The sequence below is a fragment of the Prionailurus viverrinus genome, chromosome C1 (genome assembly GCF_022837055.1).
Source record: "Prionailurus viverrinus isolate Anna chromosome C1, UM_Priviv_1.0, whole genome shotgun sequence".
NCBI lineage: Eukaryota > Metazoa > Chordata > Mammalia > Carnivora > Felidae > Prionailurus > Prionailurus viverrinus.
Window position 1 is genome coordinate 121,150,858 of NC_062568.1, and position 15,510 is coordinate 121,166,367.

The window sequence follows — 15,510 nt, forward strand, 5'->3', positions numbered from 1 at the left end:
GCGATATACACACGCGCGCGCACACATATAGGCGTGCATATATACATAGAGCCTTTAGCCACAGACGCTGTAGTGTGCTTCTAGATCAGCGGGCACCAGTGTTGGTACCATACAAACGGTCATCACAAGTCGGGACTAAAGGAATAAAGGGAGAGGTGCTAAAGAAAAACACTGAAGCGGCAAACACGACTTCGTGCCCTTCCAGCTCCAGGAGGCGGAGCGATGGCTCCTTCACCCGCGCCTTCCCCACCCGTCAGCGCCCCTGCCGCCGCCGATTGTAAACGCTTAGCCCCAATGCCACGGGTGGCCGTGCCCCAGGGCTGGGCTCAGATCAGAATCGCCTCGATAATCAGTGGCCCGGGACTAGCCCGGCCTCGTCTATCTGATCAATTCATCATTTCTGAGCACCGGGCCCCGTAAGACCGGCTCCGGGACCGCAGCGTCGCCGCCGCCAAAGGGGCCTCGCTGCACAGCGCCCCAGAGGAGGGGGCTTCGCAGGAGGGGAGCTTTTCATATCGGGTCGGCCCCGCGGGGCAAGGGTCACAACCCGATCAAATAAGATCAAGGTGTAGGCGGGGGAGAGTGGCTCAGGGACGGGCGCACACACTCGCCTTGCACGCCCCACGCGCACACTCACAGTCGCGCACACACTCACACTCAGCCCATACGCGCCTTCCATTCAACACCAAAGCACCACACAAACCACCTCGCCCTAGGCCGCTCTCCCTCCGGAAAGAGAACGGAAGTCCGCATCCTCTTTTAAATCCCCCCGCCCCTCCCCCACCTCGGAGGATTCTGGGAGGAACCACTGAGCATAGGCCCTCGTGACGGTATGCGTTTTGCTGCCCTCGCGTGGCTCGGAGGGGAACGAACCCAGGTCCGAGGGAAAGGCTGGACAAAATCCGGCAATCCTAAATCGTGCTTGTCTTTTGGTCTTTGTGCAGCAGCATATTTATATCCATATCTCTAGTTTTTCTTTGGTCTTTGACCCAAGTTCTGGATATAAGATGATTCAGTCTCAGATTTATAGGTGGCTACTTTCCCATGGAGAAGGCAAATCCCGGTCATTAACCAGTATCAGGTTCTGCAGGAGTTCCTCCCCCAAGGGAGAAGGAAAACATCATTTTACCAAAGGGAAGGGTGAGAATAGGTTACTTAAATCCAAGGGCTTGGTAGTCATGATAATTGTGAGATGAGTAAAAGTAGGAAGGCATATCCCTATCCTCATTCACAAGAGCCCTCTTGCTACCTGGACCTTGGTTCTGTGGCAGTCATATTGCTGAACCTTCATTAACTTGCATGTCTGTTAAAGCATGTCTAACTTTCCAATTCCAGAATAAGTAGTGAAAAAAAAAGTAGTGATTATATAATTAGTATTAGCTCCTTTCATATCAAGGAACATAATTTTAATGTCTGTTACCTTCTCTTTTTTCAGTGATAAAGGTATGGATGAGGGTAAACCAGAAAAATATTGTTAATTTATAATTTGTAACTGTACCAATCCCACCGTGCACTTATAAACAAATAGGGGGAAAGTATCCATTTATGTGCCAGAATCCCATTGGCTCAAGGATTGCCTAGGTTCATAGCTGGTTAACCCGATAACCTCATTTGAATGAAGGAGTTTATGACTGGTAATGGCAGGTGATACTTGTATTTTAATAGTAGTGGTAGATAAAATGTTTTGAGGAGTGCTATTTACCTTATTTAATACACCTCAACACTTATTCATGTATATATGCTGATATATATGAATGCTGATGCATGTATGAGCTCCCTCAAAGGAGAAAAACACACGCTCATAAATTATGAACTATATCGTATATTTGGTGACCATCACACTAGGTTAACAGGAATGATGGTATTCACTATGATGTAAACTAAAAAGGTATATACCATGGGCAGAACCCAGAAGAGTATTGAACAAAGTTCAATGAATTCATGTGACAAATAAAATGGACAAAAACGGTAGGGAAAGGAATTTTATTTTCAAGGATTTGTGCAGACAGTGGTGAATAAAAAATTTTATTTCAACTATAAAAGGCTGACTTCATTCCACCCTGGCATTCAGGGTTTATGGTGATGCCAGTTTGAATCTGAGGCAATATTGCTATCCCCATTCTCCTACCCCTAAGACTTCCTTAGGGGAATAACGTCCTACAATTTTCAGTCAAAAAATATATGACACACCAACCAAAGTAATGAATTAAACAGGTTTCTGCTTATCTGCTTACATAAACACAAGAAATGAAATAAGCTGTGTTATGTTTCTTGCTGCAAATTACCTTCATTCTGTACACTTTTTGGTACATTCTCATATGAAAACACCTCAAAATATAACAATTTAGGGCAAGATGACCCACCCAGGAGGCTGTAAAAATTGGGTTTGAACTGGAACTGTGAAATGAGTTTAAAATGGAAGCAGCTCTATTCACCAAGCTTAGAGACATTAGCCCTGTTGGAAAACAAGTCATTAAAGCTACAGAATAACAAGTGCAAAACATGCTGAACCTGTATTTCCAGGGAGTGGCACTCCTGCTGGCCAACAGGTCCCAAACTCACACCTACAAGGTGTAACTCTTCCTTTCTGTTCTAATAGATTTCCTTTCCCTCGTGTGAAAGATCCTCAGGAGGGACACTGGAAATCATATTAATCAGTGAAATGTACCCTCTGGGCCAATTCCTGAAGAGAAAAAAGCACAACTCCGAGAGGATGAGATGTGTAGTGTTTACTTGGTGACCTGCTACACCTCTAGAAACCCTCAAAGCACTAAACTGCCTGTTTTGAAACCTAAACTTCCTAGCAGCTTTTCTTTGGGGATAAGACAAAAGACAATTTCCTGCCACACAGAGAGGTCAACTACAGCTAACTTGTCCACAATCACGTTTTACTGTATGGGTGATTCAATTGGCTCCTATGTCTATGCCTGTTTTTTACAATAATGTAATTTTAGACCAACTCTTTTTCATTTTTTTTAATGGAGAAGTCATCCCTTCAAATGTTGAGTCATCTAAAATGATTTGCACAAGAGTTACCACATTCCATGGGAAAGCCCATCAATCTCCCTTGCAAACATCTGTTTTCCTTTATTCTTGAAAACACCCTCATTTCAATCATGGATTCTGTGAACTATCCAAATATGCCTATGCATATCAGCAACTTCTCTCTCTCACTTGAATTTATCATGTTCTTGTAACACAGAATTTCCAAGGGATAGCTAAAAAGTACTGCAATATGAGGCAACCTAAGAGTTGCCCAAGAAAAACAAGTAATCAATTAAAAACTGCCATTATAAGCCAGACTTAAACACAGAATAAGACTGTGGATAAGTCTTGGATAACGTGACAAAACGTCCATCTAACATCACAGTAAATTCTTATACTAGATGACTTTACTAGTGTATGAATTATATACTAGATTTCTTTTACCCTAACTGCAAATATATTAAAAATCATTTCTTCAATACTTTCTCTTTCCCCTAGCGATGGCATTTAAAACCGAGTGACACTTATTCAGCACTCAGTAATCTAAAATATTAAAAAGGCTTTAGGAAAATTGCAACACTAGATTCATTTTCCATCTACCATTTGATGGGGTGAAGTCTCCTTTGGGGGATACTGGTGAACAGAACATTTTTCCTTATCTAAGTTACTGCTTTCTGGTCTCATCACAGATAAATCTTACACAGGCCCAGATTTTCTTGGCAAACTCTTAAGCTGCCAGCACATAGCACAGCTATATCATCTGTTCTCTTTTTGCAATGAGGACCATGCCTCTCTCTTATGTTCCCATATGAGTATATGAAAGATAAATTTCCAAAGTCAAAAATTTTCTTGGCATTGTTTAACTCCTCTTTCTCCCACCCACCCACCCACCCCGTTCCCATCAATTTGCCAAATGCAAATCAAACAGTGAAAAAGAAAAGTCAAGTCTTGAAAATTCTCTCTCCTTCCAAGAGGTGTGAACACAGCCTATGTCCTTCCCTAATGAGTCTCAGTTTGAAAAGCTCCTGATGAGGGACTGAAGAACAAAATAGGTAACAGGTTTTTATGCAGGAGGTATATGTAATCTTATCACCGTGGAGTGTAATTTATCTGGACATTATATGCTCTCTGCTGAGGACTGATTCACACACAGATCAAAGGAAGTTGGCTTCCTCGAGTCCCCTGAAGCATAAATAATGTTTGTAACCATGAGGAGTTTTCCCCACATATGGTAGGAGCAGATGCTGTGGTGTCATCTTGGGGACTTTGATGATTTTAGCTGAGCTCTCTCACGTTGGGCCCAGGCCCCGGACAGGTTCTTCACCCTCATCCTCTTGGTTGGCAGCTGATGAGATGGATGCGTTGGAATTCATTTTACAAACAGGACGTAAAAGGCCATTACAACACAGGCGACTGCCACAGCAGCATGCAGCCTGGTTCCAATCACAGCGGCTAGCAGACAAAAGCAAAAAGAGAAAAGAAATCAAACCCCGCCCTTCATGTAAGTCCTCAATTTCAAGGTGATGCCCTGAAATCTCTAGTTACACGAAGAGATCTATCAAGATTTTCAAGAGCCCACCCGGGAATGCATTTAAATACTATCCTTAAGCTATAGGTTCTAGGTGGATATACTGTTTGTTTATATTTTGCTCTATTTTGAAAAGAGATTTAGATAGGTAGGATTTATCTATAATAAAAAATAAAAAAGTCTCTGAGTTAATGAAATCAAAACTTAAAAGAGACTCCAATATATTCTTCCCAGAAATTCAGAAAAACTTTTCACTGGGAAAATATTCCAAGAATTCTAGTCCAGTCTAAAATTCTTTATCTATTTTTACTCCGTGGAGAATATTAAAATTACCTTGATGCTAAAGTAAACAATTATGTAAATGTGGAACCAAATACAATGCCAGCCTATCCCCACCCCCACTTTGTAGCACCTCACTGTCCAGAGATGGCAATCTCCATTCACTGTCTAGCTATGATCTTACCTTTGTAAAACACACCCCAAACTCCCTTCTTCTCTGATAGCAGCCAGGTTTTGAGACGAGGTACTTTCTTGAAGTAAGCACAGGTGCAAACAAAGAGCAAACCAAACACCAGGATCCCATCCAAGGAGTACACTGTTACAGAAACAAAACAACAACAAAACCTTTGATGCTAATCTAGTTTGGGACAGGTGATAGGTGATCCCACTTGAGAACTCAAGAACAGAGTGTGATATAATATCAAGACGATAAACACAACTGACAATGCCAACCCTTGATAAGAGGGAGCCCAAATCCTGGGACTAACGAGGTTACTTTATTGTTCCTCAAACTGCTTGTAGACAACCCCCGTACAAATATTTCACTGCACCCTCTCCTCCCCTTTCAAGAACTACGAGTTCTGAGAAAAGGGTATCAGTTTTACCTGGAATGAACCTCCTAGGAATGGCCAGTAGCGGTAACAGGTTGAGAGAGGCATAAGAATCCTTGGAGCCTGAGCTAACAAAAGTACACATGTTCTTATGATCAATCACTCATGTGATAAAGGAGAGCCAGATGTTTAGCCAAGTCTCCCCAATCTGCATTTGTTGGTGAAGAATATGTTAAAGCAAAAAGTAAAGCTTAATGGAAATAGCAAGAGTTAGAATTCAGGGGTGCCTGGATGGCTGTCGGTTAAGCGTCCGATGTCAGCTCAGGTCTTGATCTCACAGTTTGTGGGATCAAGCCCCGCGTTGGGCTCTGTGCTGACAGCTCAGAGCCTGGAGTCGGCTTCGGATTCTGGGTCTCCCTCTCTCTGCTCCTTCCCTGCTCGTGCTCTCTCAAAAATAAACATTAAAAAAATTTTTTTTTTTTTAGATTTCATAAAACTACAATTATCCTATGCTCATTTCACACCTCAGGCATAGTACTCTACTTACAAACCAAATTGCAAGTAGAATAACAACAGACTCTTGTAAAAAAAAAAAAGTATCTGAGGTTTCAACATAGTGAAACAATTGTGGGAATAAAGCTTTGAACAATTAGTTCTATTTCTTACATATATAAAACAAGCTATTTCTTGTACACGTAAGCACAATGAGGCACCTAAAAAAAATAATCAGATAACAAAAGGAGGGAAGGTTAAAAATTACTCAGTAATTATTCTGTATCAAACTGTTATTCTATTTCCTGGTCCAGATGATGTCTTCCTCCAGGTGATGTAACTTCTGGTACTGTGCTTAGTAACCTCATACCTATGACTTACCCAGGAAGCTCCAAAAGGATATTTTACACAGTATCTGCCAGTTCTAGACCACTCTATCTCCCTCCAGTAAAACTACCTCACAGCCAGGTGTCGTTTGAGAAAGGGTCCAGTAAGTCAACACATACACTAAGTTCTTATGAAGAATGATACCTTAGTGTGTTCTTTTACTCTCACAAGTTCTTGCAGACAATGCCAAAATTCACAAGGAGGTGAGATTTGAGTCACCACTGCCAGGCTTACAGAAAATGTACTTTTGAGAAATACTTTCCTGTACCCCTCAAATCATACCAAGAGGCCTTCTCTTCTTTCCTGTAAAGTTGACTCTAAAGACCATAAAATCCCTGCTTCCTGCCCTTCCCTGGAATTCCGGAAATCATCTCTATCAAGTGTATGAAGACGTTTGGAAAACTAGTTTGGATAAACAGGGCTGCAATTGCCACATCGTTTAGAAGAGGCAGTGTCTAAATCCAACCCTTGCAACACTAGCCAGGGTCTCCAGATGGGATCACCCAGGCAGGACTTTAGACATAGCTTTCTGGAGAACTTTTTTTTTGTTGTTCCAATGGTCTATATTTGCATCCAAAAAATGTGAGACTTGACATCCTCTGTGATTTCTTGGTCCTCCGAACAAGCCTACGTAGGGGGCTGGGAGGAGGATCCTCTCTTTTTCCTGGTGCTAAAGCAATAGTTCAACCGGGACTGGCCTGCCCAAGAGTCTTGTAATGGCCAAAACGAACTTCTAGGAAGGAGAAAGAGAAAGTACGGGGTAGAGACCGAGGACCCAGGGTGTGGGCACATGAGACATATGTATTTCTAGATGCGCACGGGACGGGGGAACCTGCGGAAAGACTTGGGGGATGAGCGACAGGGGCAGCAAAAGGCCATGGTGGGGCTGGGCTGGGAGGGGGCGGGGAGAATGGCCACGTCAGTCCGGGTCCCGCCCGCCACGTTTCCCCTCGTCCTTTACTCCCATTCTCCACTCTGGGCACTGGCTCTCACCGTTCGTCATGGCGGCTGGGCCCGGGCCTGGTTAGGGGGTCCGGGATCGGCTGAAGGTGGTAGCCGCGAAGACTGGGGAACCCAGCTCCGTGTTGACACTTCCCGATCGGGGCCGCGGCGACGGGTACGAGGCGTAGTACGCAGGCGCAAGGGCAGACAGGCGAGCGCCGAACGCAATCAGGAGTGGCTAGCTGATTCCCAAGCTACGAGACTTGTGTGGGTAGTGGCACTTGCTTGCCAACGCGAGCGTAAGAGTGCCATCCGGGAGGCTTCCTAAGTGGCCATGGTAACCAACTTTCCTTGGTGTCCTGGCAGCAGTAGTGCTGGGGGCGTAACCTGACCTTTCGCGTCAGTGTAGTTGGAAAGGTAAAGCTTGCAGCTTTGCACTTTATTTTGCGCTGTGGCAGCTGGTGTGTGTGCGTGTGTGTGTGTGTGTGTGTGTGTGTGTGTGTGTGTGCGCGCGCGCGCGCGCGCGCCAGCAGCAGCCTTCCTGTGATGGGGAGGTCTCGGTCCCACGCTTACAGTTAAGAGAACCCTGACAGCGGAGGTCATGAGGCGGTCCCTGCGGTCTCCAGGAAGGACTTCTTTTGCTTCGCGGCTCCTTTCTTCTTTTCTTTCTTTCGTTTTTTCCTTCCTTTCTTTCTTCTTTTTTGCTACCGGGTATACCAGAATCTTCCCCCCCCTCCATTTTTTATTGAGAAATAATTGACCTAATCACTTCTTTCTTACTCCTTATGGAAATCAGAATAATTAGGTTCCGTCTGAACTTTCGGAGTGAAATAAGAAACATTATAACAGAAACAAGTCACATATTTCAGATCCTAAAGCTCCAGACTGTCGGGGAACATTCAGGTAATTGCCTGTTTGTTTCTGTGGATATTTCTTTAAACTTTCAGTAGAGTCTCGATGATCTCCTGTGTTTAGTTAAATGCTAGGGTCAACTTGGCCACTTTAACCAAGAATTGGCGATATCTGGACAGCGCTTCTCACAAAACTTTCACACGCTGAGGAAAGGTACCAGTTTAATGATGAAGGAGAGTGGAGGAGACAAAGCCACAGATTCCATTCTGTAAATCGAAATCTTTAATTGTGCACAACCCGACCTGCTTTATTAAAATAAGGGCGAAAGTGCGACTCCGTCTTCCCAGGCTGAAATTACAAGTTAGGTTACCAGTCTGTAGTGGTTGACAAAGGTCCTAAAGGAACTCTGTGCCTCTCTTGCTGCAGTGCCATCTGCTGACTGCAGACGGCTTGGTTACAGGAAAAAAAAACCTACCAGAATGCCTCCTTCTAAGAGCTGGAGTGGAGAGGCAAGCCAAAAAAAAAGTCTGATGGAAGACAGACTCCTTGCAAAAATATGCATCAGTGCACGAAAAAAAAAAAAAAAAAAAGGAAAATATAGGGGACAAAATCTAAGACAAGGCCAGATATATTTATGTACATACACACACAGACAAATCCCCCTGCCCAGATGAACTGCTCAGTACCGCTCAAAAACAACTGAGTTTCCCCTAATTGTCTTGGCGTTTGAACCTTTCATCAATTGTTATCTAAAACAACATCAGTACTAATATCATCACTAGCAACTGACTGTTAATTCCCTGCACCATGGCTGGATAGAACTCAAACCAAGTCCTAAATAAATTCATGTTCACCAATTTAGTTTGAATCGTGTAGCTCATCTTCAGCTAAAGAAAGTCTCCTGTTTTTTGGATCCTATTGAACTGTGCTAGCCTCACTGACCTGCACCTAATTGTTCTCTTTACTTTGGTTCTTCTTCTACCTAAATATAGATGTTCCTAAGAAACATGCACCCTCTTTTTCTCATTATTAACTCTCACTTGGCGACCTATTCTTTCTGTTCATAGTTTCAACTGCTACCTCTTTGAAAAGTTCTTTTAAACATTTTTTAAAAATGTTTATTTATTATTTTTGAGAAAGAGACAGAGTGCGAGCAGGGGAGGGGCAGAGAGAGAAAGAGAACAGAGAATCTGAAGCAGGCTCCAGGCTCTGAGCTGTCAGCACAGAGCCCGATGTGGGGCTTGAACTGACAAACTGTGAGGTCATGACCTGAGCCAAAGCCGGATGCTTAACCAACTGAGCCACCCAGGCACCCCAAAAAGTTCTTTTTTTAAATATATTTTTAAATATATTTTTTGACACCTGGGGCTCAAACTCACAAACCATGAGATCATGACCTGAGCTGAAGTCAGACACTAAATCGACTGAGCCACTTAGGCACCCCGTCTTTGTAGAGTTCTTAAATCGATGTCCTATCCAAGCTCCAATCCTACATTTCTAATAGATGTTCTTCTGATAATCTGTAATGTTTAAAGCCAAACGCAATTCCTTCTCACCAATTTCCCAGTTTCTAGGGTTAATATGCCTTTTCCCCTAATCACTAAAGTTTAAATTTGTAAATTACCTTTGAGTCAATTATCTTTTTTCAGAATGTCATTCAGATTGTTCCCTTTTCAATCCTGCAGCCATCATGTTAGTGATTTTACCGTTTCAGTCTTCTTTAAGCATCAATTTTATCCTCCAGAAGTGAAAATGTACATTTGTATGACATTTTGACATTTCAAAAGCCAAACACACCTTGTTGTATGATCTTATTTAATCCTCACAAGTGCCTTATTACCCTATTTTAGAGATAAAGTGAGCTTTAGCCTAAGACTACCCAGTATCACACTCAAACAATAATACTGGTCTTCTGAACTGAGGACTGGAAAATTTTGCTCCAAATCACAACTGTTGTTTCTTGTAACAGCAACCACCGCCTGGTAAATATTGTTGAACTCCTTAGCTGTTATCATGGCCTTCTTGCAGCATTTTCCACTGTTCTGTGTACACTTTAAGCTTCAACTGTGAAAAAACTTTTCTGTGTTCTTCAAATGTGCTCTTTGCTTTCACAGTTTTTGCTCATGCCATTTACTCTTTTTTTTAATATATATTTTTTAATGTTTATTTATTTTGAGAGAGAAGCAGAGAGACAGAGTGCAACCAGGGGAGGGGCAGAGAGAGAGGGAGACACAGAATCCAAAGCAGGCTCCAGGCTCTGAGTTGTCAGCACAGAGCCCTACACTGGGCTTGAATTCGTGAACTGTGACATTATGACCTGAGCCAAAGACAGATGCTCAACTGACTGAGCCACCCAGGGGCCCCTCATGCCATTTACTCTTTTGGTGATAACTTTATCTCCTCATTTTGTACTAGATGGAAACCACTCCAATTTTTTGTCATTCTCTGAAAGACGTCTTTTTTCCCCCATCACTCACAGAATTTAGGAATAAAGTTTGAGGACAAAAGAATCACAGTTGAAGGGCAGAGAAGAGTAATTGAGTAGTTGGCTAATTACTATTTCAAAGGACAGTGATAGACCACAATGTCTTACTCTGATTAAGTAGTTATTTTTTACACTGCTCAGAATTTACACATTTCTGTTTCTTCTTTTTCCATGTGTCTTTCTTCTTCTTCCTACTCTTTCTTCCCACTTTTACATTTATATCCTTTCTTCTCTCTCTACCACATTTTTTCCTTTCCAGGTTTTATAAAGCATTTTATGTTTTTTTATTAAATAAAATTAATCTCACCAGATTTTTGTTTAAAAATCTGCTATATTAGGAATTTTATATTTAAAAATATTATATTCTGTTTTCTCTCTTTAAAATTGGGTTGTATTGGTTGCTCCTTTCTAGGGTTGTTGAAGTATTAAATGAATTACTATTTATAACAATAGCTAGCATGAAGTAGGTGCTCCATAAATGCTAGTTATTACTGTTGTTGTTGTTGTTATTATTATTGTTGTTCATTTGTTTAAAATATGTGTACTATGTGTGTACATAGTGTGTACAAAGTGATGAGCACTTTGCTAGATTTTGCAGGAATAGAGGCAAAAAGGAGTCTCTGCTCTCAGGGAACAAACTGTATTGGGGATGATAGATGAATAAACACATTTAATAAAGCACAGGCATTATGTATGTAAAGACATTATCTTTGATCTTCACAACTGTTTTGCAGGTTATTTTTATTTTTTATTTTTTTTATTTAAAGAGAGAATACCAAGTGGGGAGAGGGGCAGAGAAAGAGAGAGAGAGAGAGAGAGAGAGAGAGAGAGAGAGAGAGAGGGAGAGAGAGAGAATCTTAAACAGGCTCCACACTCAGCATGGAGCCTTATGTGGGGCTCGATCCCATGACCCTGGGATCATAACCTGACCTGAAATCACCAGTTAGACACTCACGACTGAGCTACCCAGGAGCTCCTGCAGAATATTTTTAAAATGAGAAACGTGAGACTTAAAGAAGGCACATGGGTGACATCACATGTCCAGTTAGGATCCAGACCCAAGTCTATCTGACTTCAAAGCCCCCTTCCCCTTGTCTTCACACTGCCTCAAATTAGGATAGTTTCCACTGATGCTAATCTTTGATGGTTTTGTTCCAAGCATTAGTGTTTCTGTCACTGTGGAAAGCATCATAGCCTCACATCAGGTCAAATCCGGGCCATTGGCTCTTGCAGCCAAACTGCAAGGAATAAATAGAGCCCCACTGACTAGGGACTCAGTTCAGACAGTCCTTCCTCAGTTCATTTCAGCCTCCATGAGAAGACAGGCAGTTGTTGCCAAACACCTGCCAGTCAAGAACAGTGGCCTGTTTGTTAGGGTTGTTGTGGTCACTGTGGTGAACACTAATCAGTATTGGGACCATGACTATGGCATTCTGGTCTAACCAAAGAGTAAGTTCATTCCCAAAGGCACAGCTTGCCACAATAGCTTCATTTGAATTACAACATATTTGAAAAGGGATGTCAAACAGGCATTAATTTATGCTACAAATATTTGTTCCAGGACTTCTAAGCCTAAGGAATGTGCTAGCCGTTGGGAGCTCAAAGATGAATGATAAACACTCTGTTTTTAATAAGATTTACTAGACAAGATAAGCTGTGTGTACAAATAACCAGAAAATACAGTAGAAAGTCAGAAGGAAAATGAAAATTAAGTGTTGTGGGAGTGTAAAAGAGAAAGTGCTTTCAGCTGGAGAGCCCAGGGAAGGCTTAGTGGAGAAGCAGATGTTTTAGCTGGGCTGGAAAGGCATGTAGCATTTCAATAAAAAAAGAGGTATTCTAGTGGGAAAGGAGAACAGTGATCAAAGGCCTGGAGAAAGGAAAGCACAGGACAAGTTTGCGGGCACAGCGTATTCTTCCCTTTCTCCTTCACTGACTAACTCCATTCATCCCTCAGGTCTCCGCTCAAACCTCACTTGCTCAAGGAAGGCATCTCTGACCTTCTTGGGCTGCCTTCCCCCATCATAAACTATCAGAGCATACAATATCTATTTAGTTCATGTCCCCCTGCTACACTGTAAGGTTTGTGAGCCTGGGACTGTGCATTTTCATTGTTTTTCATTTTATCCACAGTCCCATACAAGCGCTGCACATTTTATAGGTGCTTGTTAAATATTTGTTGCGTGAATAATTGAATGTGGTTTTGTGGAACTAGAATGTAGAGTTCATGAAGGAGAATAGAAGATACTGCTGAAAAGATAGGTTCTTGAACAAAAACAGCTGACACTCACAGAATGTTTACTACCTGCCAGGTACAACTCAAAGCGTCTTATGGGTGTTAATGCATCCAAGCCTCATAATAACCTTATAAGGTTAGTAACTGTTAAAAGCTCCATCTCACAGATAAAGAAGGGATGTATTGAGAGGTTAAGTAAGTTGTCTCAAAAGTGACATAGCTGGTAAGTAATACAGCTAGGATTTTAAAACCAATTTATCTGACCCCAGAGCCTGCTAGTTGAACCAAGGAGTATAGGTGTTCTTTAGTAAACAAACATGTGGTTAAGATTGCACAAGATTATTGTGGAAGTTCTGAAAGCCACTTTAAAAAAAATGACACTACTTCCCTAAAGCCCCTAACAGTGAGTAGCAGAGGTCTGTACCCTGGGGTGTAGGGGTGAGAGTGGGGGTGGGGTGAGTGTGGGACTGCACTGCTTCTGGATTTGGGGTCTAGTTGGTACTCCCTGCCTGCCCTCTCCCATCCCATCACTACTACATGCCTCAAGCGCACCACCCAGCCTCTGCTTTCCTCATTTCTGATAGCCCCTCCTACTGCCTTTCTGTCCAAATTTTTCTCCCACAACTCAGCTCTACTGCTTCTTTCTGTCATCTACTGCTGTCGGCCTCTCTATGGACTCCATTCTTTTGTGAACAGATCTCTTTTGTCATTAACCTTTTCTTTAGAAGCTCATTCCATTTCTTTGCCATAACGAAAACCTGGATTTCCTAGCAGTTAAGTGTCTGGTGCAAGTTCACGGCCTTACTCATTCGGTAGTCATTTATTTAAAGTCCACCTTCCTTCACCCTACTGCCCTCTAAGGCTATTTTCCTCTCCTTGCTTTTCTACCCTTCACTGTCCAACTATACACTCATTCCTTAACCACTTATAATCTGGCATCTGCCTTCACTATTGCCCTCAAACTATTTTGTCCAGATTATTCCACCACCTCCTAATTGTAAAATCCAAGGCGTCGTTTTAAATCTCTTAAACCCTTACTAATTTGGATGTAAATTTTAAAAAATAAAAAATAAAATTAAAAAATCTAAATCTCTTAAACCCTTAATCTCTGTGGCACAGAGCACTCCTGACCACTTGCTTCTTTTTGAATTTTTTTCTTTTGGCTTTCAGAATATATTCTTCTTTTCATCATTCTTCTTTTATCTTTTCCTACTATTAAAGATGATTAAAGAGATTTAGTAAAAGGCCTTGGATTTGAACACTTAATGAAGTAGTCTCCTTTCAAAGAACTGCAAAATGGGGTGGAAGGAAGAATGCTTTTTATAGGATGAAGAATAAAGAACAAGAAAGAAAAATTAAAATATCTGATTGGCTGGCTGATAGTCAACCTTGGTTGGAGTAAGAAGGCCCAGAGTTTGCTTGGCATTTGGGGATTGGCTGAGGAATATGCTGCATTTCTGGTAAAATAGAGCATTTAAGTTTCCGTTTGCTGACACGGCACCAGGGGCGGGAATGGCTCCATCGTGGGCCTAGAGATTTATTTCAACACTACCTCCTGAACCATTCTTTCTGTCTTTCTGTTTCCTGATGTACTGTTTCTAAGGATCTGTCTGCTCTTTGGCTCCCTTCTTTCTTAGACTTTGTTCCTGTGCAGTCTTTTTTTTTTTTTTCTATATTTATTTATTTCTGAGACAGAGACAGAGCATGAGCAGGGGAGGGACAGAGAGAGAGGGAGACACAGAATCAGAAGCAGGCTCCAGGCTCTGAGCTGTCAGCACAGAGCCCGACGCGGAGCTCGAACTCACAGACTGTGAGATCATGACTTGAGCCGAAGTCGGTCGCTCAACTGACTGAGCCACCCAGGCACCCCTCCTGTGCAGTCTTTAAACTATCACCTTTGTGTTGATGTCTCCAGTGCCATTTTCTTTGGTTCTAATTTCTCTGTGGATTTCCAGGCCTGTCTATAGGACATCTCTAGACTCTTAGACCGAGTTCATTTTATTCTCCCCACCCCACCCCCAGTTGCTTTCCCATTTTACTTTCCAACTTATATTAATAACACATTCCATCTATCTGTATGTAAACTTCTCCACAGCTCTCAGATTCATTCAGACACAAAGTCCTGCAAATTCTACCTTTGAAAGTTCCTTCTTTGTAATTCAGGTTTTAATCATCTCTCATCCTAGGTCTCCCTGCTAAAGTGATCTTTTTAAAAAAGATAAGGTCATATGCCTCTTCTGCCTAAAGACCTCCCAGGAACTCTGCAGTGTGAAGTTTAGTCTCTGAAGAGAACATTCCAGGCCTTTCACACTCTAACTCCAGCTTCATTCCAGCCTCATTTCCTGCATCCCCACCTAACAAACTTGACTCTGGTAATCCACCCAAAACATCTTATGGAAGCACACCAGGACTTTTCACTTTCTGTGCTTTATTTCTGATCTGCTCATAACTGCATGTTCTTCCCTATATATTCTGGATCTTAGGTTTTGAAGGCTGAATTATTGATGCTCTGCAGTTGATGACATAGTATTGAAATTGGCCCTTCCAAAGTCCTTCACTTGCTGTTTATCTGTGCATTGCCCCACAACCTTTCAATGTATTTAATGTCTATGCTTTTTCATTTGTTCCTATTTTTTGTGTATATGTATATTTAATTTACATAAATGGTATTGTTATAGATCTCATTGTGTTTCTTTTTAAACTTAGCGCTGTGTTTCTAAGCTCTGTCCATGTTGTTAGTCTATTGCTTCTGATTGCTGCATAGTACCTCTTGGTC

The 15,510-nt window shown here is 42.0% G+C and overlaps 1 protein-coding gene and 1 non-coding gene across 2 annotated transcripts; both read right to left on the bottom strand.

Annotated features, from left to right (window-relative positions):
- Positions 1-326: 326 nt before the first annotated feature.
- LOC125174307 (small Cajal body-specific RNA 2) lies at positions 327-737 on the bottom strand. Its single transcript, XR_007155417.1, has one exon. It is a non-coding gene; the product is annotated as a small Cajal body-specific RNA 2 (non-coding RNA).
- A 1,231-nt stretch (positions 738-1,968) lies between these two features.
- TMEM167B (transmembrane protein 167B) lies at positions 1,969-7,370 on the bottom strand. The gene is made up of 3 exons (XM_047869623.1): positions 7,216-7,370; positions 4,977-5,108; positions 1,969-4,437 (listed from the first exon to the last, which is right to left on the bottom strand). Exons 1-3 carry the CDS (start codon positions 7,223-7,225, stop codon positions 4,355-4,357), a joined length of 225 nt encoding a protein of 74 aa, XP_047725579.1. The 5' UTR covers positions 7,226-7,370; the 3' UTR covers positions 1,969-4,354.
- Positions 7,371-15,510: the final 8,140 nt, after the last annotated feature.